This window comes from Mastigoproctus giganteus, chromosome 12, assembly GCF_048544385.1.
Source record: "Mastigoproctus giganteus isolate SK-2022 chromosome 12, ASM4854438v1, whole genome shotgun sequence".
Classification (NCBI taxonomy): domain Eukaryota; kingdom Metazoa; phylum Arthropoda; class Arachnida; order Uropygi; family Thelyphonidae; genus Mastigoproctus; species Mastigoproctus giganteus.
The window spans coordinates 173,121,196-173,143,167 of record NC_143586.1 but is presented as its reverse complement, the minus strand read 5'-3'; the positions used below and the strand labels follow the sequence as shown (position 1 = coordinate 173,143,167).

The 21,972-nt window shown below is 36.6% G+C and overlaps 1 protein-coding gene across 1 annotated transcript in view; it reads right to left on the bottom strand.

Moving 5' to 3' along the window:
- The window catches only part of LOC150077600 (thimet oligopeptidase-like), a 170,904-nt gene that overhangs the window by 25,106 nt on the left and 123,826 nt on the right, over positions 1-21,972 (bottom strand). Inside the window, exons 12-14 of the mRNA XM_090386530.1 lie at positions 20,012-20,085; positions 19,647-19,878; positions 5,722-5,853 (exon numbers count right to left, since the gene is read on the bottom strand). Coding sequence (XP_090242656.1) covers positions 5,722-5,853; positions 19,647-19,878; positions 20,012-20,085 — 438 coding nt within the window. The remainder of the gene's footprint in view (positions 1-5,721; positions 5,854-19,646; positions 19,879-20,011; positions 20,086-21,972) is intronic.

The following is a 21,972-nucleotide window of genomic DNA, read 5'->3' as shown; positions in this document are numbered from 1 at the left end:
TAATCAAGAAGCGTATGCTACGAACTGCTACTCCTTCCCACCTGGCTATGGAGGCGCCACTTGAACTTCTGTAGATTATAATTTTCAGGAAATATGCATGAAGGGAGGTTGAGCCAGTATATATGGAAGTTAAAAGAATAAATGAGGAAGAAGAAAAGGTGATTCTGTGAGTGTTCAGAGTGATTCGGACAAAAGAGCAGGAATTATAGAAGCCAATTCAGAAGGACAGTGCCCATGGAAGTATCTATAGAAAGGGCATGCAGCAGAGAAACAGAATGTCTATGAGACAGAGTATGGAGATACTTTGTAAGAGATGGGTCATTAATTACTATAACTGCCCTATTTTGAATGGAGTTTAGCAGCCTGAGAAAGGTTTTGGGGGCACCACCCCAGATGTGGGAACGATATTCCACAGTAGGGCAGATTTGGGTTTTGTATAGAATGAGTAGCTCTTCAGAAGAAAAGTAACGGGAAAGCAAAAGAGCAAACCCAGTTTCTTATATGCAGAGGAAGCAATATTTGTGATGTGCTTATGCCAAGAGAGATTAGAAGTCAGGGTTATCCCTAATAAAGATATTAATGTTGAGAGTGGAATAAAGGATTTTTCATCCCTACAAGAATAATTTCACTAACATGATCTGAGAAAACATTAACATCAGAAGACTTAAAACAGTAATCCAGCCAAGGAAAAGAAGAAAAAAAATCTCACAGATCATTCCACCTTGTATTTTTGTATTGCCAAACAATGTGAGGTTGAGAATGGCCACAAGAGAATGGTTCCATAGGAGAAGGGATCATGAAGTTGTGATCTGAGGTGCATAGAGGACCACTCACCTTGACTGTGTACTTGGAAGGGTTGTTTGTGAGAAAAGGATCAGAGTGTTGGTTGTGTGGTTAGGATTGTTTAGTATTGTGGTAGGTAAATGAATAGCCCATAAGAGGTCATTAGCAATTGCAAAAGGCTCAGCATCTCGAACAGCTAGGTCCATGTGACTCCATGTGACTAGAAAACTGAAGTCAACTGGTCTTGTGAACATTAAAATCACCAAGGAAAATTAGGAAGTCTGGACCAAAGAAAGCCAATTTCAATGAGAGGGAAGTCAAAGGGTTTGAAGTGGTCAGTGGAGTTGAGAGAAAGATAGAGGCAACAGATGAATTTGACAGAATGGGGTAGAGAGATTTTAAGCCAGAGATGATCAAAAAGAAGAGATTCTAAACAATGACGTGTTATACATCCATGGGGCCCAAGGCAAACTGGAATTCGGAACTGTATTAATGATGGATTACTTAATTATGATGTGGCAACTTTCATTCATTCATTCATTTTTATGAGGGATCCATTCAAAAAACATTTGTATTCACTCATTTAAGTAGTCTTAAATCTTTTGTCATCACCTGACAAAATGACCCATTTTTTGCACCTCTCAATACACTTCCTCAGGCCAGTTTTGTAGAAGTCCTCCAACTGTTCTTCAAACAACAACTCGTGGCAGCAGAAATCACCTCATTACCAGCAGCAAAGTGTTTTTGATTAAGAAAAGACTTTGGGGCAGAAAAGAGGAAGAAATCTGAGGGTGTAAGGTGAGAGGAATAAGCAGGATGCAGCATGCACAAGGGTATTATTGTGGAGCAAGTACGCACCTTTTGACAGCTTTACCCATCTTTTTTCTTTTATACCAGCACACATAGCTTTATGTTGGATAAAACTTTGCCATCACAGTAAAGTTCTTTTGAAGGTAATCTGTTAGTATTAACACCATGCTAATCAAATTCCAAAAAACTGACAACATCACCTTGCTAGCAGTTTTACCTTTCTCAGTGGGGAAGGAGTGATTCTGCATGTTTCCGTTGTTTTTACATTTTTCTGGTTTCGGAATCACAGTGATGGATCCAAGTTTCATCCATGGAAACCAGCCAAAACAAAACAAAAACTCCTCTTGCTTTTTCTGGCACATTGTGCCTTCTTTCCTTCTTCTGGTAAGGGGTCTGGGAACCCATCTAGCAGACACTTTACTCACATGCAACTATTGATGGTTATGTTTCCACAGACCCCCTACACTAATTTTGAGATCACACCTCCATAGCCAGGTGGGCAGGAGCAGCAGTGCGTAGCACACACTTCTTGATTAGACCAGGGTTCGAGCCCGTGACCACCAAATACAGAGGATGCGGAAAGGTCAGGGAATGACCACCGCATATCCCCGGAGCAATATGGCCTTAGTGCTAATGCTCCTAAAAAAAAACCAAATAACAATAACTAATTTTGAGCTCTGCAGTTAGTCCTTTGATGCTAATATGGCAATCTTCCAGAATTAATGCCTCAATTTTTGCAACACACAGCAGTTGCTGGGCATCCTGGGATAATGCATTGAAGCAATTCTCCACATTTGAATTGTTTATACTAATGTGCAACAACACTGTAACCTGGGCAGTGTTCTCCATAAATAGCAACTATTTCTTCATGCACTGTTTTGGGTATTTCCCCTTGCAGAAAGAGGAACAGAATCACTGATTTGTATTCCACTTTATCCATTGTGGCACTTCACTTCATTCGGGCCCGTCACCACCAAATACGGAGGATGCGGAAAGGTCAGGGAATGACCACTGCATATCCCGGAGCAATATGGCCTTAGTTGCTAATGCTCCTAAAAACCAAATAACAAACAACAAACAAACAAACTTCACTTCATTCAGCACTACAAAGAAAAAAAATAAATAATTGTCAGATCAAAACCAAAATTTGTGGTTGCTATAGAGATTTAAACATATTAAAAAAATATATATCTTTTTATCACAACTACTTCTGAGTGAATACAAATCTTTTTTGGACCTCTCCCCTCATATTTTCCCATATGTTTTCTAAAATAAAAATAATTGCTTTCTTTAATTTAATTTTATTAATTTTACTTCATTTTATTTGGTAATAATTTACTGAGTCAGAACTCAAGCTATCAGCATTACTTAACTTGTTTCAAATGGCTATAGTCCAGAGGGTTATAGCCATTTAAACCTTTTCCCTTTTTTGCCCCTTCTAAAATATACTGTACTGTCTATGATATTTTGGAAGGGGCGATAATTTTGTTTTTACTCTACTATATAGACAGAAAAAATAATGTACTGTATATTACCTTTTCTCTTAAGTTATTGTACTATGTACAATAAGTTGTAGTATAAAAATATAATAATTTTTGTGGCTTTTTTTTTTTTTTTTTTTTTGACTGATATGGCCACATTAAAACCAGAAAAGATCATACGTCACAAAGTTGCCAGATTTAGGAGGTTCAACTGTAATGCATAAATATTTTCACTTCAAAAAAGTGAAACAACTTATGTGCTTTGATCAATGATTGCCAGTATGGATTCCTTCAGTGTCGATCCACTGGTGATATTCTGGCTTATGTTACCCATTTACGACAAATTCAATGGAAAAGTTCAGGGAAACACAAGCAGTTGCTCTTGACATCTAAAAGGCTTTCGATAGTGTTTGGCATAAAGGTCTCCTAAACAAGCTTCCATCTTATGGTTTGCCAACTGTTTTTTGTAATTGGTTATCCAGTTTTCTCTCTGATCGCTCGCTGAGGGTGATGGCTCTCTGTCTTCTAACTTTTCCATTAATACTGGTGTCCCCCAAGGTTTAGTTCTTTCCCCCACTCTTTTCCTCTTGTATATTAATGACCTTCTTCCATTGACTGGAAATCCTATCCATAGTTTTGCCAATGATAGCACATTGCATTCCACTTTCCATTTTGAGAAACCTTGCCCTGCTCAATCAGCTTCAACTTCTCAAATATCTGCTACCAATTCCTTAAATGCTGATTTCCAGGTAATTTTCCAGTGGGGCAAAGGCAACTTAGTTGATTTCAGTCCTTCTAAAACTCGGTCTTGTCTTATATCTCGCAAAAAGGATTCTTCTGCTCCTATGCTTATATATTGGTGACACTCCGATTTCTAGACAAAATAATATATCTCTTTTGGGGATTACCCTGACTTCTAATCTCTCTTGGCACAAGCACATTACAAATATTGCCTCCTCTGCATCTAAAAAACTTGGTTTTCTCTTTCACTCTCGGCGTTCCTTTTCTTCCAAACAGCTGTTCACACTGCACAAATTGCAAATCTGCCCTACCATGGAATATTGTTCCCATATCTGGGTGCCCCCAAAACCCCTCTCAGGCTTCTAGATTCCATTCAGAAGAGGGCAGTTAGGTTAATTAATGACTTATCTCTAACAGTCTCTCCGCTCGCTGTCTCATAGATGTACTGTTTCTGCTTCATGCCTTTTCTACAGATACTTCCATGAGCGGCGCCTCCATAGCCAGGTGGGCAGGAGCAGCAGTGCGTAGCACACGCTTCTTGATTAGACCGGGGTTCGAGCCCGTGATCACCAAATACGGAGGTTGCGGAAAGGTCAGGAAATGACCACCGCAAATCCCTGGAGTAATATGGCCTTAGTTGCTAATGCTCCTAAAAACCAAATAAACAAACAACAAACTGCCATGAGCACTGTTCTTTTGAATTGGCTTCTATAATTCCTGCTGTCTCTTTCAAAACAGTCCGAACACGTGCCACCACCAGCCAACATCCATTTACTGTCCAACTTTTCATCTTTCTCATTTATTCATTCAACTGCCGTTTTCAGGAACAACCTTCCTTCATATGTATTTCCTGAAAATTACAGTCTATAGAAGTTCAAGTCTAATGTCAACAAATATCTTCTTTTGTTTTTTCAACTTCCAACCCAAGCATGGTACTAAGTACTATAGGTTCTAATACCTCTTGTGTTTTGGGTTTTCATAAAAAACTAATAAATAAATAAAAATAAAGAAATGGTTATAATTGTATATATATATATATATATATATATATTTTTTTTTTTTTTTTTTTTTTTATGTACATGTGTATTATAGTTAAAAGTCATTGTCTGGCTGTTTAGCTAATCGGAGGCAAAATTAGGAAGGTAATTAGGATAGAAATCAGCTCAGAGTGTGGAAGAATTTCAGTTGTAGGAAAGTAAACAGCATATGATTGAAGAATATAAAGCTGGAGCTCAGGTTATCCGGGAGCACAATTTCCCATCTGTGTTAGTAACGGCCTGGATGTATATAATTATCCACCAGCAGTTCTAACAGTTTCATGCAAATTACTTATACAAATACCTCACAAATAACACACAGAGTAAATTAATAAGAAAAAAATAAAATTCTTCAAAATATTCACTTTTAAGATTTTCAGTAACTGAACAGAAAATGTTTCTTTTCTACATATCAACCATATTGCTCATTCATTCCAACCGGTATACTTCAACAATTTCTAGTAGTTAAGTTAATTATGTATGGGTAATGCAGAAATGGGATGGGATGGGATGGGATGAGGGGTAGATTTTATTTATTTATTTTTTTTGTACTTATCATTTCTTACATTGTGCTTATCATATTATTGTCTAGTTTTATTAAAATTTGTAATGGCTCAACTAATCTTTTCAAGAGCCAAATATAAAAATTTCACCAAAATTAAAAAAAAAAAAAAAAAGTTGTTACTTGGGGATGGATGGATGGACATCCTGAAGCTAATAGGTGCTTTAAGATTTGCAAATTCACTGAAAAGCCAATGTCATATTCAAAAATGTACTCAAAAGCCAATAAGTATATCCAAAATCATAATAGTAAGAAATGATAGGCAGAATTTTTTTTTTTATCCAAAAGTATTATACAAATTTATTACCAAGTATCCATAGTACTGAGCATCATAACCTCCTGCAAGGTGGCCAAAGTGAGCAGCAAAGTTGGTTCCTTCAGAGGGCAGGACACCTAACAATTCAGAATGAATCTTCTCAAATACTGTTTGGGTGTCAGCCTGGAAAAAAATAAAAATAATAATATATATATACATACATACATACATACATATATATATATATATCCAATTTTTTAAATTTAATAAAATATAACATAAGCCAGTAGTATGGTAAAAACTGTAGAGCGAAAATTAACATAAAATAAACAATCAAACGAAAAGAGGAATAGATATAATTAGTAGCCCCAAAAACCCTTATATAATTTCGATCTTTAAATCCAATTAACAAAAACTATACAAAATTTAGGATAAAGCCAATTATTTATTAATTTAGCGGTACCCCCCTGAAAGGTACCAGTTCCAAAAGGCTTGAAATATCACCAAAAGAGGGTTAAAGGAACTACCAAACGATAACAAAATCAAAATAAATTAAAATAAGATAGACTGACCATCATGCCCCATCTCGACAGAGGACCACGAGGCCGATAATGGTCATGGAATCGCTGCATTTCAATCGCTATACAAATCATCGCCATGGTGAAAAGATCGAAGTACCAATTCACCCTCCCTCCTCTTATTTTTCGCTGCATAAGGACCACCGCCGTGCAAATCCTCTGCATTGGTGGATCGATCGGAGGAGGGAGGGTGAATTGGTACTTCGATCTTTTCACCATGGCGATGATTTGTATAGCGATTGAAATGCAGCGATTCCATGACCATTATTGGCCTCGTGGTCCTCTGTCGAGATGGGGCATGATGGTCAGTCTATCTTATTTTAATTTATTTTGATTTTGTTATCGTTTGGTAGTTCCTTTAACCCTCTTTTGGTGATATTTCACGCCTTTTGGAACTGGTACCTTTCGGGGGGGTACCGCTAAATTAATAAATAATTGGCATTATCCTAAATTTTGTATAGTTTTTGTTAATTGGATTTAAAGATCGAAATTATATAAGGGTTTTTGGGGCTACTAATTATATCTATTCCTCTTCTCGTTTGATTGTTTATTTTATGTTAATTTTCGCTCTACAGTTTTTACCATACTACTGGCTTATGTTATATTTTATTAAATTTAAAAAATTGGATGTATTTCAGCTTCATATGGAGGAATTGCACGTCGCTGCCTCTAATGAACGCTTAAGGATTTATTTATTTCATTATAATTTAACTTTATTTAATACAATTCAATGATAGTATATATATATATATATATTATACCTTTCCAAACACTGAGATGAGTGATTTTTCGAAAACTAAGTTTATAAAGTACTCAGACGTTCTTTTAGCAGCATGATGCACAGAAGTCAAGATGGTTGGTTGTTTGTTATTTGATTTTTAGGAGCATTAGCAACTAAGGCCATATGCACAGAAGTCAAGATGGAAATTAGTGAAAAAACAAGCACTTCAACCTGCATAGGGTGTAATATCTTTAATTTCTGAAGGTTTAACAGAATTTCAGAACAACATTTCAGGCTGTACGGTATAAAATCTTACGAGAAAATATTTTATACACAGGAGAGATTAATTAAAAGTAAAGCGTCTGATATAACAATATGGGGCAGTGAAACCTTACCAGTCACAAATATTATTTAAGATAATGGGTCACTCACTAGGGATTAAATTAGACAAGGTTACAAGAAGGGAGGGGTAAGCGTGAGAAAGACTAGTAGCAGACGTGCACTTCGGCTCCGAGTACACGGGAATAAACCAAAACAACAGGAAAGGTAGCAACGGCTGTTGGTAAATAGGTGTGAAAGGGGTACTAGCTCTGGAAAACAATAGTGCGGAGGACCGTACTGTCGGAACATTCCTTTGATCGGTAACACCTGGAGACGAGAAGTAAATACTTGACAAATGCTCGGATTAGAATTAAGACTGGCATCTGGCTGTCGGCGATGGCAAGTTCTGTGGATCTTGCAAAGTAAAGGTGCTAAGATAGAACCAGGTGGTTGCGGAAATGGCGGCCTACTTCAAAGGGGCAGACAGCCTGGGTAATTTACAAATTTATTAAAATGAGAAGTCAGATTGAGCACTGAAGGGACAGCATGGGAAAGGATAACATGGGCGAATAGGACAGAGAGAAAGGTTTGATAGAATGAGAAGATTGGTTAAGACCCGGAACTAGGGCGGACCTGGAATATAGAGGCGGTACAGGATTAAGATGAACAAAAAGAGAGAACCAGGGGAGTGTAGAGGGGAGACAAAGTTGAGGTTTTTGTCAGTGTTTGTGAAAATGAGTTAGTCAGTGAGACAGAGTTGAGATTTTTGTCAGAATTAGTTAGAATGAGTTAAAAAAAAAAAAAAAAGACAAAGTTGAGATATTTTTCTGTGCTAGTAAATATGAGTTAGTCAGAGACAAAGTGGAGATTTTTGTCGGAGTTAGTTATAATGAGTTAGTACAGACAGAGTTGAGATTTTTGTTGGTGTTAGTGAGAGAAGTGCCCTGTGAAATTTTCTTCTTGTGAATGAGTTTTTTAAAAAGATGGAGCAAGGTCGTAAGCAGAATTAGTAGCCCAATCAGACAGAGCGAAGCCACGAATGGAAAGTAGCCTGATCAGAAGGAGCGAAGCCGTGGAATTAGTAGCCCGATCAGACGGAGCGAAGCTGCAGAATTAGTACCCGATCAGGTGGGAAAAGGCCGCAGAAGGAAAGATAGCAGTCTCCGTAACGACAGAGTAGGACCATAGGACAAATTGCCAGCCCAGTCCAGACTGAACAGTGAGTTTAAGCAGAGTAGCAGAACTGTGACCCGCACGAAGGTTCCCTAGAAGCCCCGAGATGAATGCCCTTGGCAAACGATGGTGACAGTCCCAAACAAGGAGCGGAAGGCCCCAAAACAGAGAAGCCCGATTCGTAAAATTAAGTAAGTGACTAGTTATATAGTATTCTCACTTACCTATAAAGAACTGTAGGAACCCTAATATCAGATTAGTAGAAGTTTAGAAAGATACTAAGGGAAGGATGTACAAAAAGATAAATATATATACATAAATATAGAGATAAGTCAGATGATAGTTATGGTTTTGATTAATGTATGATTAGACATATGTAGAAAGGTAAAGGAGAGAAATTTGATACTTGTTATTAGTTATTGTCTAACATATATGTATGATAAATTTTGGAAGGGAAGGGTAGAGAGATACAGAGAAAGGAATAGTCTTATGAGTGTAGCTAACCCTTGGTACAAGCATTAGTCCAGAAATTGTCAAATGTACGATTTATCTTGATTAGAGAAAGTTTGCGAAATTATATTCCCCAAGACAAAAAGGAGCACTAAATAAATCAGAAGTTAAGAGTGATATTCCTAAATCAATTTATAAAGTAAGAATTTACTTACATAGGAAAAAGGGTGTTAACTAAACCTTTTAAGTATTTATTGATCATGTGTGAAGAAAGAAGAAACTTTAGCAGTTTTCTGTAAGGATATTAATTATGTTGTGTAGAAAGAAATAACCCTTCTAGTGTAAACCCAATGTATTAAATTGCATATATATCTGATGTTACACATAGGCTAATTTGGATAATATTAGTATGTACCTGAGTTTTGATCACTTTATCATGTTGTATATATATATATGGAAATAAACTATGTTATTTTTTAATTAGTGAGTTTGTTATTCTTGAATACTCAGCCTTTCCGAAGGGAATTATACATAATTGAGAAGTTCCCTTGAAACTGGAATTCTCCTGTGAATCCAAAGTCAGATGTGTAAGTGGGGATATAAGACAAGGGGGTCTATATATTTATTAGGGAACAAAACAAGATATTTAATATTAATAATAAATTTAAATTAAAAGAAAAACCAACCCCCACAAGGCATTCACTGAATGAAATGATACAGGAAATACCATTAACCTTCTGAGAATAATCTGTAACCTGTTAAGAAATTAAAGACAGATTACACTCTGTGCAGGCTGAAGGGCTTATTTCTCATAAATTTCTATTTAACTGTATAAAATTAAAATATAATTACACATATAAAATGAAAACGTATGTGTATGTGTGCACTTTTTATCAAACTGCCACTGTCTAAAGCAAAGATTTCCAAAATGTGTCACTACCAAGGGAGGGTGGGGGGGATAGAATTTTCTGGGAAGTCATAAGAATAACTGATTACAATACAGTAGTCAATGATGTTAACCATCAATTGTCAAATTTACACTAAAGATAAGTAGAATGCTGCTAATGCTGCATAAAAATTTATTATGGCTGTTTTTATTTTTATCATCTTTTTCATGCTCTTTGTGAATGTGAAGTCAACATAAACTTTATGACTGCACATTATTTGAATAATGTGCAGTCATAATAGCACATTATTTGAATACAGCACTATGCTATTATACTGCATTGGTGTGAATCAGTTTGTATGGGTGAACAACAGCTGCATGTGTTTCTATCCCAACAAAGTAGAGATGATGAGGAATTAAAAGCTGAGAATAAACGCTGAGAAAAAAAGTTGAGAATAAACCACCATTACGTGTCCTTACTAAATATTTGCTGATCGTGAGAACTGAAAACAAAATTAGTGTATTAGTGGAGCAGCAAAACATTCCATTAAAAAAGCATTCTTCAGCACTACACATTTCACAATTTGTATGGTATGAAATACAGCATCGCAAACAACTACTGTATTCATTCTTGACATTTGGCAATGCCCTCACCAACAGTTCTAGTTGTTGTAACTGCTTGCCATATCTCAACACAACCATTTTCGGATTTATTAAATGTGACAGTGTAGTTCAATTCCTTACTACTCACAGTACATAACAGTTAGCATTTTCAATAGCCAATGGATAAATTATTAATTTGTTTGATAGAGATTATGAAGCTGTTCAAGTAAAGACATACAAAAATTACAATAAATAATGTCTTTTGGATTCATAAATGTTGATGAAGAAGAAAGGCCACAATGTTTATTAACTCTGCATAAAAATTTTGGCAATGGATAGCATGAAACCAAAAAAATTAAATTAACATTTTGAAATAGCATGTGCTGAAATGTGCTAGAGAGACACCTGAATCCTTCTATTAAAAAACTACAAGGTTAAGAAGCTAAAAAGAAGCACTTGCCAAATTAACAACTGTTACATCAAAACCACTTACATACTGCTTACATCATTCAAAGTTGCCAATAGAATTGCTAAATGTAAAAATCTCATCGGAAGAAAGTTCAGTGTTATACTGCCATTAATATCATTAAAGAAATTTGACAATCAGAGTTCTTTGCCAGGCTTTGGCAAATTGCATGCTGAAGAACCCTGGAAGATTTCACTAATTTTACAGATAAGAACAGCAGAAAAGAGCAGGGAACATTTAAGGAGATCTTTGTGAAAAATTGCTTGATCAACTTAAAACCAAGCAAGCATTTATCAGAGTTGTTAACTATATAAAACACAATTTGCTGAGACTGTTTTCATGATGATATGAAGACAGAACACAGTGGCTCTATTATGCCAAAGTAATAATAGTAACATTTATATGATGATAAAATTTATGTCACAATGAAGATTTTATTCAGTAACTGGCTTATTTAGTACATATTTCAAAATATTAAATTACACAATGTGAACAAATCCCAGCTCAGAGTAATAAAAATGAATTCATGAAAAAGCTGAAACTGTGGAAAAGAAATATAGTAATTCTCATATTTTCTACTTTTGGCTTTTGGATTATGTCATCCCAGCAACAAAACAGAAGCTAACAAAAAAAAAAAAAAAAAAAAAAAAAAACACTACACCTAGCTACAGAAAAAGCCTTCATTGTACAGGGTTCTTAAAATTGAAGTACCCCTATGTAGAGGGCTCTTGAGCGAGTTCTAAGGCTCGCACTGAAGAGAAATTTGGACATCAGGTACAACAAAGAATGCGCTCGCTATTTATTGGGAAAAAAAATTAGTTACAAAATTTGTCACTATATGATGCTGTGGCAATGCAAATCACACGAACAGCGCTACAATTGTTCAATCCTCCATTTTGGTCAACATTTTCAAATATATCTGTCTATGTTCGAAGAACAGCATTTTCTACAGCAGAATGCAACATGTCAACTGGAATAGCCAGCACATGACGTCAAATGCTGTCCTTCAAATCTGCCAGAGTTTCACATCCTCCCCGATACAGTGTAAAGTGTGTTAATTGTCTGATGGCACCGGGGGTTTCCCCCATCTCTGCATTGTATTCTTTGTAAGTGACACAGAACTCTGTGGAAGCCACAGATTTAAAAAGTGTGTGGGGAGTGGTTTGTTGTTTCTCTGACCATTTAGCCATTGGGCCCCTATTGGGACCCACTGTTGCCCACACTTTGCCACGAAGAGGCAGGTCAGGCACCCAGTAGATTATTTAAGTACTCTGGTAGGTCCGGCCACCTATTTTCCGAGGATTTCAGTGGAAAGGCCTTTGGGGGGGGGGGGCACTACGATTTGGAAAGGCCAAAAGAGGTTTACAAGAAAGGGGTTACATTTTTTGATGCTGATTAGAATTTGGCAGCATTGTTAGGGTTGTACTCAGTTTAGTTACAGTGGGGGGAAGACTGAAGACTAGGGGAAACAGGTAGAAGGATGGGCATGATAGAGTAGGCATCCCCAAAGAGGTCAGCGGGGATGAGCCCCACTAGGTGAAGTATGGGGGAGAGGGAGACAGAGACCCGTCTCCTCCCTCCCCTGCCTGGGGTTGTAAATGGAACCAGGTTAGAGTACCCAGTTCAGTTCGCCAAATGGCGTGTCGGCAACAAAGCCACAGTATGTCTTCATCGGTTGTCAGGTCCGTGTCTTGTCGAATCCGGTAGGAAGGTCAAACTGCCCATGCAAAACCCACCAGGCGGTGGGGGGGTAGACACATTTACTTCATTCATAATCCGCATTCTCATTCTATTTGCATTCTATTTTTATACTTTTTTTTTTATAGTTTATAAAAAAAATTTACCCCCGTGTTATATATATAGTTTGATTGTTTAAACTACTTCAATTTTCTGGTATTTATTTTCTATATAGGTATTAAGGTGTATACGGAACAGGAGATTCAGTTAGAATGTGTAGTCTAACCTATTCCTGGGGGTCTGTAATGGTATTAAAGATATAACTAATACTTAATGAAGTTAAAGTTATAATTATAATTATTTTAACAATCTTTAAATAGCATTAATTATTCATCAAATCAATATCAACTAAACATTCCTTTACCTGGTCTTCTATCCGCTACTTCATCGGAGGCTTTGAGCAGATCGATAGCCAGATTAAAGGAATGTCTCATAATTACCCGTTTCTGTTAACTCCTTATCAGTTTTGCCATTGTATTGAGATTATTTTTGCTCTTATAAATTATTTAGTTAATTGAATATGGATAGATAGATATAATTTAATTTGTTATATCAGTTAATTTTAATTTTTAGAGAAACTTTAACCTTAGCATCGTAATCAGCAAACTGGTGGAGGAGAAACAAAGCCCAACGGGTAATTATCGGAATAAGGGAGAAGAGTTATACTTACGGTATCTGTCTGGTGGTGGTCTGTCGGAAAAAGAGGGGTTAGTCCCGTTCGCTGTTTGTTATATAACAGGGTTGGTTTTGAGTGCGCAGCTGTGCCTATTGTTAATTGATATTGTTGCAGGGCGATGCAATTTGTAAGTCATGAGATGAGAGGGCTGATTTCTACGTAGGCCAAGGGTGGGGGGCTGAGTCCGGGGGAATACTTTCGATTTATTAGAAAATTACTTGGTAAAAATAACATATACACGAATTGGTTGTTTGTTATTTACATGCATCGTCTATTGTTATTTACATGAGTTAGTTGTTGCTATTTACATGAATCAACTGCCCTGAAGCCATCCTTCTATCCATCTAAGGATTTTCCCAGTGATTCCAACCTGTTCCAGCTTATAAAGCAACCGCTCATGTGGGACTGAGTCAAAAGCTTTGCTGAAATCTAAATAAACAATGTCGAAATTATTCCCTAAATCCAGCTCGTGAGTGACCCTTTCGAAATAGCGAACCAGATTTGTTAAACATGATTTTCCCTTTACAAAACCATGCTGAGTATCCTTGAGAATTTCAATTCGATCCAAATGATCCTGAATTCCACCCTTGATTATTGCCTCCATGATTTTCCCTACTACTGAAGTCAGACGGACAGGTCGATAATTTCCAACTTCACTTTTAGAGCCACCCTTATGTATGGGAGATACATTTGCACTTTTCCAATCCAAGGGAATCTCCCCAGAGTCTAGTGATGCTCGCATAATTAGCCTCAATGGTTCAATGCACTCGCTTGCCGCCTCTCTTAAGATTAAGAATATTAAGGATAATATAAAGAACCATTAGAATAAGCAAATCAATCCAATAATAATACCATCAGGGACCTAAGAAATCGCAAAAAAAAAAAAAAAAAAAAAAAAATTATTATCGCTTTTTACCAACAATCTAGATGACTTCAACTGGGGCCAACCACCCAGAATGAAGGCAAAAAACGACAAGAGGTTCTCTGTTTCTGTGATGATCAATATATGCTAAGTAATTTAAATCTAAACCAAATATAAACCAGTATAGGCCGAATGTAAATCGAATATAAATAAATCGAAAGATGATAATAAAAGTTAAGAAAATTTAGAAATATTAGAATCAAAGGTAAGAAATATAAGTAAAATATAAATGTAAGCATATATTAATCATCGTTGACCCGACAGAGAATGTAATTTAATGATTAAAATAAGATTAAATATATAATACATACTACATATTGACCGTATCTAGGACATAATGTAATAGTCGTCAAAATAATATGTGGTGCCCCCTATGTGATGGATACGGTAAAAATAAATAATTAAATTAACGCATAGTAATAATTAAATTAACGCATAAATAATTAAATTAACACATGCAGATAGTAAGAAGAAAAACTAAAGGAGTAGGAATAATAGAACCTGAACTCCACAAAGGCGAAAAATAGTGGTATAGATAAGAAATAGTTTCTCCTACGTCCTCGGATTGCCCTAATAATTTCGGAGAAATAAAAATAAAGAGTGTAGGACAGTTTAAAGACATTACAAGATATAAGTTGTGGCTCGGGTATGCCCGGGATCGCAAACCCGTTCCTATAGTAGGACCCTGAGCTGAATTTGCATGTTATCTCAGCGTGAACTTAAGTAAATTTAAATGAATTTAACTATATATTGACTATATATTAAAAAAAAAAAAAAAAATGATACACTGTAATTTGCAAGCGATAATAATTTTTTTTTTTTTTTTTTTTTTTTTTGCATTTTCTTAGGTCCCTGATGGTATTATTATTGGATTGATTTGCTTATTCTAATGGTTCTTTATATTATCCTTAATATTATATATATATATATATATATATATATATATATATATATATATTTTTTTTTTTTTTTTTTCACTAACTCATTCATCTCTTTCTCACACACCGGGGGGGGATGCGATGGTATGTAATGTAATTTAAATACTGATGCTTACTAATTAAGCTAAATAAGAAAGAATATAAAAGATTAAAACTAGGGTTAGTATGAACTTAACTTTAACATTTATAGTTTGTGTTCTTTTTCTCACACACTTACACTCTCATTCATTCTTCTGACTTTCATTTCATTTGTTCGACTTTTTTTTTCTGCATGCACTCTCTGGGCACCTCAAATTAATATTATTCTTCAGTTGTGGTGAAGGCCTAGGCGCAAATTTTTTGCAGGCCAGTAGAGAATGCAGTCATAGTGTTGTTAGTAAATGTTTGTTAGTATATATAAAGTAGTGTAAGTTATTATTAACTTTGTATTCTTTCAGCCAATTACAATTGCTCTTCCACTTATTCTCATTCACTCTCTTTCCCTTGTGCTGGGTCCATCTCTCTTTCACCAAAACTGACATTTATTCCCTTTTACCATAATTCCTAATTCACTCAGTGACCAGCCTATTCATTCTGTCTTTCATTCTACTTGCATCCCCTTGCTATCAGCTTACTGATATTTTTCAGCTAATCTGCTTCCCTGGCTGCCTGTACATCTCCCTCCTCCTCTGCATGGTTACTTATTTGGTGTGGGACCCCAGGTTCCTACACATGGCAGGGTAACCCTAGGGGGGTACCCAGGTCAATCCGGTTTTGTCATGCCAGGGCACAGAATACTGCTGTCCTGACAGTTGTTATGTCATCGTCTGGGCGTGGTGGGAGACGTGGGCAATTTTAACTATTGATTATTATTTAATTTCCGGGGGGGAGGGGCTGAATTGCCATTCTTTGGATAGTTCTGCGCATTTCAAATACTTTCTGTGTGAAGGTTGTAAAGACTTTATAATTTTCCTCTTCTATAATGAATAGATGTTCTTCTCCTCTTAGAAGGGGGGCCAATCTGTGTTATTAGCTGTATTCTGGGGATGTCATAAATTATACATTCATATAGAATGTGTGCCCAGTCTTCATTCTCGCCACAGGTGCAATTTGGATCATCAGTCAGCCCTAGGGAGGTTAGTTTTGCCATTAGGGAGCCGTGACCTGTCAATATGAATGATGTAAAAAGTCCAGGGGCATACCACTTAGGTGACTTTGGGCTGACCATTGCCACCCGTGGCAGAAAGCTTTTGGTAACTAGACCTCTGGTTTCCTGCTCCCATTTTGTTTGCCATAGCTCATGGAGCTTTGTGGCTATCCTTTTTCTTTCAGCATTGAAGGTGCTGGCTGTATCAAGGGCTATCCCCAGAAATTCTGTGAGTATGCCCTTTTTAAGTCTGGAAGTAGCCAAAAGAGGCTTGTACCAGGTAAAGTGGGAGAGCTCCGGTCAGCAACTGTAGCGCAGGTGTGCTCACTAATGTAAAATGGTGAGAATTATTGTCCTTGTATCGATTCAAATTTATTCATGTTTCTTACTAAGGCCGAGCAGGTGAACCACGGGTGATCCTTCCCAATACACATGGTTCTTCAAAAAACCCCACAACCAGAAGTCACATGGGGTGAGGTCCGGTGATCGGGGTGGCTAAGATGTCTGGAAACAACGGCTGATGACCCATTTATCTGTAAAGTGTTGCCTTAGCAATCTTTGGACACAACAACGGATGTGGGGTGGTGTACCATCTTGCATGAATATGGTATCCTGGAGGCACCCATGTTGTTGCAGCTCTGGTATTGCGAAATTTGCCAACATTTCATAATATCGCTGTCCAATGACAGAACAGGTGCAGGGTCCAGTCGGTGTTACCTGTTCAAAAAAATATGGCCCAATCATGAATGTGGCCATAAATCTACACCAAACTGTTACATTTGGAGAATGCAACAGGAACTCTTGGATAACTCGAGGGTTTTCTGTTGCCCAATTGCGACAGTTGTGCATATTCACTTGTCCGTTTAAGCAGAAGTTGGCTTCATCACTCCAAAGGATGTTCCACGGTCAAGTGATATCCACTGTCATTCGTGCCAGAAACTGAAGTGCATATGTGAAACGAATATCTGCACCACCGTGCTTTAGCTGCAGTAGCATGTGCATCTTGTAAGAATAGTTCCGAAACACCTAACGCATTACTAGCCTTACAGTGGAATACGGCATATCCACTTCACGAGAAACAGCTGGCACACTTGCACCACCACATGGAGATTGACTTGATAAATCCACAACAGCCATAGCCACATCTTCAACACAAGAGGATTTGTTTTTGACCTCTACCTGGTTGAACACCAAGATGTCCTGTCACTTCAAATTTCACAATCATTTTGTGGACAGCACAAACAGTCATAGGTCCACGCCTTATGCACTTCTGACGCTGGAATTTTCTGATAGCCACAGCTGCATTGTTGCTGTTCTGATAGTGCCTTTTCCTGCAACGTTGTTGGCATTGCTGCTGTAGTGCAGGCAAACATCTACTGTATGATTTTGAAGAGACTGCTTTGCTTTTATACAGTACAGTAGAGCTGAGTAGTGGTGCTGTGGTAATAACTTACATTATTTGCATAATCGTAACTAAGATATTTACGCGCTGTATGACAAATTTTGAAACAATTTTTTTTTTCCAATAAATGGCGAGCACATTCTTTATTGTACCTGTTGTCCAAATTTCTCTTCAGTATGAGCCTTAGAACTCACTCCAGAGCCCTCTACATAGGGATACTTTAATTTTAACAACCCTATATTTTAGAGATTTTTTTAAATGAAGATCCCAAGCATGAAAGATACTAAAACCTATATATTTAGTATTTAGTACCGTGCATGGGTTAAAGATTGAGATGATGAAAGAAGATACTTGTTGACATTACACATTACACTTGAATTTCTGTAGGTTATAATTTTCTTGATGTATGAAGGAAAGTTGTTCCAAAAAACAGAAGTTGAAGGAATAAATGAGAAAGAAGAAAAGTTGGTCCTGTGAGTTTGAAGTTGGACAGTAAAAGGATGCTGACTGGTTATGGCATATGTTCGGATTGGTTTGGAAGGGAGGGGGGGAAGAGAGAGAGAGAGAGAGAGAGAGAGAGAGAGAGAGAGAGAGAGAGAGAGAGAGAGAGAGAGATAATAAGAGCAGGAATTATAGAAGCCAATTCAGAAGAAGAGTGCCCATGGAAATATCTACAGAAAAGGCTTGAAACAGAAACAGAAAGTCTATGAAAAAGAGAGTGGAGAGAAGAAACACTGATTTCTGCCATCTGAATCAATTGAAAATGGCCCATTTTTCAGAGCCATTACTACCTCTTCTTTTCCTATCCATTCAATTTCACTAACAATGACTACTGTTTTTGTTTTTCCACAGCCAAAGTTTTTTGCTATTTCACTATCAGGAAATATTTCTGAACGATGTACTGCATGATCAGCATAACACAAAGGAAGATTATGTTCTACGGCAAAATATGCAAATAAACATTTGTCACAGAGGACATCATTGCCACTATGAAATGCAACGTCTATTTTTGCATTTATTTCTATGCACTGCATGCCAACTTTATGCTTATTAGTTTGTAAGCATCTAATTACATCACATTTCCTGTTGCTTGAAATTGAAAAATCACACCCACATACAGTAGTAAATAAAGAAAACGTGTTACTTTTTTTTCCCTCCCAGATTTCATAATACATGGAAAATCTTGCATATATGTTGTCTGAAAGTTTACACTATATTTCTTTGGTATCTTACTGAAAGACATTGTTAATTCACACTACACAACTACTATGAAATGACTGCATATAACAGAGAACAATGCTATTACCCTGCATTTCTATTTTGCAATACAGATACCTCCCCCCGCCATACCTGAACAGCCATGTCATTAACAAAAATATGTAGGAATTTGCAAAATTTCTACAAATTTCCAATTTTAATGTAGTTCCATTTATTTTATTTTATTTATTTATGTTTTTGTGAAAAGAAAGAGACAGAGAAAATTGAGTTTCTGCAAAAAGATGGAGAAAATCTTTGTCGGCAAACTATATTACAATGGTGAGACAGAGAAGGGTCAAATGAAGACATTCTCCTTTGTAAATCCAGAGAATTGGCAGCTATAGAATTTGATGACTCATATTCAAAAGCTTCTGAATGCTGTGGTTTGATGACTTTAATGATTTCGGATGAGCTATTATTTTAAAAAGATTTATTGAAAATGACAGGTCAAATTGACACTTGGTCATTATTATCATTGCTTTAACACTCCATAACTTGGCTCTTCCAATATTATTGTGCCCAGCAGTCACAGGCTCAACACTATTTTACATTAAATTATCTCAAAACAAAATTGTTTCAGACATTTCTTCTCACCCAATGTAGATGACACAAAGAATTGATATTAGGAGAGATAATGCAGAGCAGATTATTATTTTATTGATAAATATACATATATAATTTTTTAAAAGCTACAGCTTAATATACGATTAAATTACTTACTGAATTACTAGTGTGAATAACGTGGTCAAACATTCCCAGGACAATCTGTCTTAAATTGTGGTAGCCAGCATTTGCTAGCCGAGAGTGAATTAAAGCTTCTAGCGTATGATCTGGCAATGGGCTGTTATCCCTGTAATGGGCTGACATACGTTTCAAAGGTTCAGGTTCCCAACACCAATTTTCTAACATCTGAGATGGTGCCTCTACAAAGTCTCGCTCAACATTAGTGCCACTAAAAAACAAACAATAAATTTGGTTTCACACTTTGATTAAAAATTTGAGGAAAGGTTTATGTCACTTATTAAAAACTTTTTCAGGTGGCGAATGGAAATAAGTGTTTTAAAATTTAGAAAAGGCAAACTTACTTGAAGTGGGAAAAATCTGCTTGAGCACAAATCTGATGCATAACATGTCCAAATTCATGAAAGAATGTCACAACCTAATGTACCAAAAAGAAAAATTTGACATTTCCAAGCATGCCAACTAGATTTTTTAACTGAACATCATTATGTAATTTTAATTTAAATAAAAATTTCCATAACCATGATTTTGACCAAGTTCCTTTCTGTGAAGGTTATTTCTTAGAGCAAATTTCAATTATCTACACAATTTAGTTCATAACAAAACAGCTAGCTAATAAATAAGATTTTAATCATGGAATAAATTATAATACTAATGTTGATAATGCTAACCATAAGTTTTTTCTTTTTATTTATAGAAGATTGTTAAACATTTTTTATACAGTTGATTAAAAAATGAATGAAATTGATGTATATGTTCTGCTCTGGGGAGGGGAGGGGGACATTTTCCATTTTTGACAAAATGGTTTATTTTGACAGAGAATATAAGACTTCTGTGAACAGCTTATATAACTAAAATTTCTTTTCAATATATTACCATTTATAAAGTACATCTAGCATATTATGCATTTTCTTTTTTTTTTTTTTTTTTTTTTGTTAGTTGTTGGCACATCGGTTTCTGTGGCCATAATGCACCTCCCAAGGTTTTTGCACTACTTTGATCCAAGCCTGAGGCGGGATTCAAACCCACGACCTTTGGGTTGCCAGGCAGGCACTTTACCCACCCGGCTAGTCAGGTCGGCGCATATTATGCAATTTGCTCATAATATGCCAGTGTAATATAGTTGATCTTACAATGCTAATTCCAGAAGTAGAAATGGTTTCACATGCAGAGTCACTTCCAAAACTTTAAAACATCTACACAGAGATGTCAATTATATTTTATGTAATTATTTTTTTAAAAGAAAGTTCATATTGTTGTGCAGCATATGTACAGCACAAAGGATGGATTTATTTATTTATTTATTATCATTAAACATTAATAGTAAATACATTTTCCAAGTATAATAATCTATTTACTTTCTATATACAATTAAGATGAAATAAAGTAACTTCCGGAAATTAAGGTCATACACTGAAGGTGATGTTGAAGAGGTGACTGGTGCTATTCCATTCTCTGTTAAAATGATTGAAAACTTTGGGTCTTTGATGGTGGAATTCAAGAAGCTCTTCAACTTTCTCCATAGCCTCCACTTGAGATGTTGTGATGTGTGTCAACAGGAGGCAGGTTGTTCCCACTTCTTGCGTGTTCAAGTAAAAGTTGTAAACGATGGCCTTTGCAGCAATGAATAAAAAGTTGTACATGGCATGTGTGTTGTCTGTTCAAAGTGAAGCAGGTACCAGTGGTCCTGCTGAGTGTGGGAGTGGTTGCAGGCAAGTCTTGCAGCATCCAAGATGTATATGATCAACTACACAGCACAAGCCAAGTATGTGTGTTCCAGGGTTCCTGGAGCAATGCAGAAGAGCCAGTAATCTGAACTGGTGTAGCATGACCAGGGTGGGAAGGATGTTGTGCCACAATCTCCTCTGAATGTCTGCATCCGATTTGGTAACATCCTGTACAGAAGGTTCCACTTAAAGTTAGATGGTGGCTCGTGGTGTGTGGAGTAGGGAGTGAGAGAGCTTTGCAGGTGGACAATGGAAACATTGCAACTGTGTGGCATTACACAATTAACTGAAATACATTTTTTGAACATGTAGGCGACAGAAGTAGCATGGCTTCTGTTGTTTGTTATTTGGTTTTTAGGAGCATTAGCAACTAAGGCCATATTGCTCTGGGAAATGCAGTGGTCATTCCCTGACCTTTCCACATCCTCCATATTTGGTGGTGACGGGCTCGAACCCCGGTCTAATCAAGAAACGTGTGCTACGCACTGCTGCTCCTTCCCACCTGGCTACAGAGGCGCCTCATGGCTTCTAGTGATATGAAAACAAAAGTTGGTGCAGATAATGATCCAGTGATATTT